General features: G+C 41.7%; 1 protein-coding gene across 3 annotated transcripts in view; it reads left to right on the forward strand.

Annotated features, from left to right (window-relative positions):
- ogdha (oxoglutarate (alpha-ketoglutarate) dehydrogenase a (lipoamide)) overlaps positions 1–3,304 on the forward strand; it is a 28,674-nt gene extending 25,370 nt beyond the window's left edge. For all 3 annotated transcript variants that reach the window (XM_026342436.1, XM_026342434.1, XM_026342435.1), the window contains 3 exons: positions 93–256; positions 714–868; positions 957–3,304. In XM_026342436.1, the coding sequence (XP_026198221.1) occupies positions 93–256; positions 714–868; positions 957–1,077 (440 nt within the window). In that variant the 3' untranslated portion in view covers positions 1,078–3,304. The remainder of the gene's footprint in view (positions 1–92; positions 257–713; positions 869–956) is intronic.
- The last annotated feature ends 2,841 nt before the right edge of the window (positions 3,305–6,145 follow it).

The raw sequence follows: 6,145 nt of genomic DNA on the forward strand, positions 1-6,145 counted from the left end.
ACCTCCATCATTATGTACCGTATTAGATTTAAAGAGTCTGTGTTTCCTTATTATTCTTCTTCTTCTTCTTCGTCATCTTCTCTCCTCTGTAGGAACTCACTTCCAGAGGTTGATCCCAGAAGGAGGTCCAGCGCTGGAGCGTCCAGAGGAGGTGAAAAGATTGATCTTCTGCACAGGGAAGGTCTACTATGAGCTGACCAAAGAGAGGAAGAACAGAGGCATGGAGGGGACTGTGGCCATCGCTCGCATGGAGCAGGTACAGACCTAAAAATACACCTGTCTGCATAAAAGAATGATTTGTTTCCCACTGTCTTTGGATTTGTCTCCCACTGGAGCAGAGAGAACTCCTCACAGATCTCCTCACTTTCCATGTTCTGCTGTTCTCTCTAGTTGTTGGGGTTTGTGTAGGCTACCTCCTTTCTCTCTGTAATTATCCAGCCTGGCCCACATTCTTTGCCTCTTACAAAACACAGGTGGTTTTCTGATGGGACAAACAGGAGAATATGACTGAATTTTGTGGTTTAGTGTAGCAGAGCTGCGCTGCTACACTGCTCTCATTCAGGAACTGCTGCTGTGATGCTTCAGAATTGTGGACTGAACATTTAAAGCAAACTGAGCTGTTGGTTGAGTTTTTATTTGCTGTGCTAAAATAACCAACATGAGCTAAAGCTGAGGAGTCGTGTTGATGTGTCTACGTCTCTTCCTCCCTGCAGCTGTCTCCGTTCCCGTTCGACCAGGTGAAGGCGGAGATGGAGCGTTTCCCTAACGCTGACGTGGTTTGGTGTCAGGAGGAGCACAAGAACCAGGGTTACTACGACTACGTGAAGCCTCGCATCAGGACCACCAACCAGAGATCCAAGCCTGTCTGGTAACGACCTTCGTCATCTTTTTAGTTATCAGACGGTGACAGTTGAGGGGGGAGTCCACATTGACCTTTGACCCTGTCTGTGTCTTAGGTATGCCGGCAGAGAACCGGCAGCGGCTCCGGCCACAGGAAACAAGAACACTCACCTGGTGGAGCTGAGGCGTTTCCTGGACACCGCCTTCGGCCTGGACGCGTTCAAAGATCAGCAGTAAACACCTGCGACACCTGGATGAAACTCTCTACTGTCTCACCCCCCGACCCTTGACCCATGACCCCCTGGATTCAGTTTTATGCTCAGACTGCAGCATCAACACACAGATATAACACACTGTACTACTGCATAATTACTCTGTACTGCTAAGAACATAGTACACAGATAATACATGGACTAATTCTGCGTACTGCACAGTCTGCTAACACTGTGTAATACTAAGTAAATAGTACACATGTGAAGTATTCCAACTGCAAATAATACCACACAATCACCAAGTTTACAGTCTGTTGTTTTCACGTTTTAAATTTCACTCCAGTTAAACTCAAAAACCAAAAACAAACTCACATTTTGTAGTTTTTATAATGTGACACAGTTTACTACTTACTACTACAGTACAAGTACACGGTGAATCTGGGCTCTTCATCATCGAACCACTGAAATGTAGCAAAAACAATTTTCATCCAAAGCTTTAAAGAAGCGAGAAGTAGGAATCGAAGTGTGTGTAGGAGCTGTGTGGGAACGATCACGTAACTTCCTGAAGCATGTTTCAGGTCTTAGACTGACGTGTTCACCTGTCCACACACTTTTATGCATGTGACAGACTAATAAACATGTTTCTCATTTGAAATTTCAAACCAGAGTTTGTTGCAGCCCTACAGTGTGTACTTCATAGTATCTGTGTGTAGTAAACATGTGGGACAACATACAGTAACTGTGTACGACTACTGCTGCTTTGAAAGTAGTACGTTTGTGTATTTAACAGTATGCAGAAGAACACAGGATCAGCAGCACAGGTGTCAGTGCGTAGTATCGGTACCGTGTGTACTCTGTTCTGTAGTACAGCAGCTTCAGGCTATGTTCCACCACAGGCAATAACTAAGTGGGCAACAAGTTGCCTCAACAAGTTGTTTCTTGTCAGACTGAAAAGGAAAATGGTCTGGTTTGTCTGCTGCTTGATGAATTTATTTAGAGATGTTTGACGTAAAAGAAAAACTAAATGTGACAAAGCTCAAATTTGTCTAGAATTAATCACAGAAAAGGAGACGGGGGAGCATCTGTTTTCATTGATTGGTAAATATTAATTAGATTTATGGCAGGATTCCAGACGGGAGTGAGACAGAAATCAGAGAACCAGTGTCCTGAATCAAAACACAAATCATACGAGAGTTTTAAATCACATTTATTCTAAATTTGGCAAATTTCTGAATGGAGTCTGGTGCAGTCTGAATTCATTCTGCCACTTTTCAGAACTTTTTAATGAAACATTTCAGTCAGTATTTAGAAAGTGTTTAGGTTTGGTACCCGGCCCTCATCAAGAGTGTCTGAGCAATCTGGAGTCAAGACTCGGGGCAACACTGAGGGGCAACTTGGGTAAAATGAAGGAAACTAAAGATGCCTTAGAGGTTTTTCTGTTTTGGCAACTATTTAGGCACCGTTGCCCCTGACAAATCAAACAATGTGGTAGAATAAAGCCTGAATCTTTCTGACCTTTGACCCTTTCAACACACACACCCCTCTTCCTCCGTCCACACACACCCCTCCAGTTATTACCCAGCACAGCCACGACTCCTGTGTTTTTTTGTTTTTTTGTTTTATTCTCTCGTTATTCCATCTTCACCATCATCATCCTCTCTTCCTCTGATACGTTGCAGGAAACATTTTATTATTAGTGTTTTAATAAATGGCTCGTTAGCATCGTTAGCGCTCCCTACTGGAAACTGGTGGGAGCACAGCTAGCTGGGAAAAAATGAGAGTAATGATTTGAGGATCACTCCAGCAGCAGGTGTTTGCTCGTTAAGGACTGTCTGTAATTAGTCACCATGGCAACGCTTTACCCGCACACTGAGATTTTACTTTATTTTGTATTTTATTCTGAAGGGATATCTGGGGAATAAAATGATCCGCACAATCAGGCGTCCCTACATGAACTGAACCAAATGCGCTGCTGATTCTGATTTTACCCTTTGACTCCTCTCTCTGTTTTTTCTTTTTCTCTCCGGCGAGCGATCATCTCGTGCCAAAATGGATCCGATCATGTTTTTATTGTTTCTTTTTTTGGTGTCGAGCAGCTGAATGGACGACGGCAGAACATGAAGTCAGCTGCAGGTAGTGTTGTTCTGGGCCTCTGGGAGACAAAGAAAATGATTTATTTATTTTCATAATAGGGGATTGAAATTCTCTTCATTATTTTGCTTCATTCAATAAAGAATCCTGTATGTACTGAAGAGCCGCTGCCTCTGTCTTTGATCATCATTATGTCCTGAACCAAGTTTTATTTTTTACATCTTAGAAAAATAATCATTTCAATCTGTCTTATGTGTGAATAATAACCCTTTCTGCATCAGTACGTACCATGAGCCTCCACCTAGACTTTGAGACTTTGACCAAGGTTATTAAATTTCAAAAATCTTTCTAAAATTGTACTTTAAATATCCAAAGTAAAAGTATCAAACAGACCAGTGTAGATGAGTTTTATTTATCATATACATTATACAATATTATTAATTTTAAATAAAGACTTCACTTACTAAAACTTCAACCACACTGTACAAAATTTAGATTTTAAATTTAAACATTACCTTAAGTAAATATTCTAAACAAAAGAAATACTGTAGGTTTTTTTTATTTAGTAAAAGTACCTCAAGCATCACTAAAACTAACTAAATTCAGCCTTACAGTGTAAAAGTTGTTTTAGTTGCAGTTTCATCTTTTTATTCAGTAAAAATGCCAAAATAAAATGGTAAAAGTACTTTTTATGTAACACAGTGCTAGCTTTATCTTATATTATTGGTATTTAATTATAAATAATTTTCTCAGCAGAAACTCACCAACAAAACTTTTAAAGTCATAAACGTCCGGTTTTATTTATTCTCTGATGAAGAGTGTAGGACAGAAACAACTTCTGAACACCTGAAGAGTAAAGAATATTTCTTAGTTGATTTGTTTCTACATTAAATTGTTAAATGTTCCATAAATTTAACCTGATGCTCTAAATGTTTCACTAATACATAAGAATACAGAAGAATCAAACATAAAGGAATTCATCATGTGTCACAGCCCAGTTCAGTGTTTTATTTATCTCTATTTTTATATTAATATTAATAAACGTACCTAATAATTCTCATTCACCTCGTCTCTGCTGTTTTTTATTGATTTATTTCAGTGTGATGGTTGAACAGCTGATAAATTCACTTCCCTTTCTTAAAAATGTTTTTAATTCAAACCCTGGTTCAGTTTGTTCACAGCTGCATCTTGTCAACATTTGTCTTTTGTCCATTTTGTCCTTTCCTTCTCTCTTAGTGTCTTGTTTCTGTCTCTCTCCCTCTTTGTGTCATTCCTTTCTGTCCTCCTTTCCTTTCCTCCTCACCTCAGTCCCTTTGTTATTTCGATTCATTCCTTGCTTCCTTTCCTTCTTCCCTTCTCTCTTTCACTTTTCCTTTTCTGATCAGTTGCTGAATTCCTTTGTTCTCTTCCTTTTCTTCCTCCCTCTGTTTCCCTCCTCCTCCTCCTCCTCTTCACTCATCTTCTCACAGGGTCTGTTACACATCAAATCAAACCTGTCTCACAGGTGTGTGTGTGTGTGTGTGTGTGTGTGTATGTGGGTTTCTGAGCATCGGTTGCCACGGCAACAGAGACTGCAGATCACAGCAGCATCTCTTTAGACGAGAGGACGGTCGGTACACACACAGAGTTCTCTTTGTGTGTGTGTGTGTGTGTGTGTGTGTGTGTGTGTGCTGCTATGAGCTTCACCAATGTGAAAATAACCTTGGTGACGTCACAGTGACATCACCGTGACATCATCGGACACAGACGTCTGCACATGGACATCATCCTGTGTGTGTCACAGACTCGATGGTTTGAAGACGTGGCTCTTTACCAGGCAAGGAGATGAAGAAGAGCGATCGTGGTGCATTATGGGAAATGTAGGTCCACTGTTGTTGGACTAAAGGAGGCTACAGTATTTATTAAAAACATTTATTTATTATTTCCACCTTTGTTACTCATAAATCTTTTTCTCACGCTTCAAACCACTGTGACTGTAAAGATTTCTGTGCTGGTCCTTTGTCCACAAAACACAAACCTGCCACAACTCCCTGTTTCCACTTCAACAACCAGCTGATAGTAGAAACCAAATGAAGCGGGACACGTGGATAATGTTGGACAACTCTAGATATATTACAAAATATATAAATATATAAAATATTGTAATTCAGAACCGACGGCTGACTGGACCTCAGTTCACCTCCTGGTCCTGGAGAGATTCACCCAGAGATGTGGACCTGTGTGATGTGGCTGAAACACCTCTTCAGTCTTCTGATGGACGGATGCAGTGAGGAGGAGGTTCCAGGTGGTGTTGGCTTCAGCAGCACTGGGCAATATGTTCCAACCCTCAGCTACTGTCTATCCAACGATAGTGAATGGATGGAAAGGTTTTTACAAACCGTTGTTGTTTTTCAGTCCTGCTGATGTGATCTGGTTTTTCCTGTTTAAATTATCGTCCTGTCAGGTAGTAAACTAATAAACTCTCTGTTTCAGTTTCTGCTGCATAGTTCTCCACGTTCTCCTCTCGTTTACCTGAGCTCCCTCTGATTCTGTTGTGGTTACACGGCTGCAGAGCGGGTTCTCCAAACACCCTGTTAGACAGGGTCCAGAGTCCAGACATCAGCCGGCTGACACTGTGTGAACTGTGTCTGTGTGATGAGACGAATGTGGGAGAAGAAACAAGGATCATCTCAAAGGAGGTGGCAAGTTCCAGCCTACACAAACCAGCTGCGACTGACCCCAGTGTTACCTTAACCCCAACCTGTGGCTAACTCCACAGCTCCAGCTTGTTTCCCTGCTCCACCCACTGCTCATTACCTGGATCAGGTGTGTTCGGATCAGAAGGTGTAAGTGCGGGGATGGTTCTCGAGGACCAGTGTTGGCTGCTCCTGCCCTAACCCTAACCAGTCTCCCAGTTTCATGTTTCAGGTCACACCTCCTCACCTGGATCCTGACAGCTCGGTGGGGTTCAGTGTATGAACTGTAATATACCAGGATCTCTGTCAGACAAGGTTCGTCTCTCT

This window comes from Anabas testudineus, chromosome 9, assembly GCF_900324465.2.
Source record: "Anabas testudineus chromosome 9, fAnaTes1.2, whole genome shotgun sequence".
NCBI lineage: Eukaryota > Metazoa > Chordata > Actinopteri > Anabantiformes > Anabantidae > Anabas > Anabas testudineus.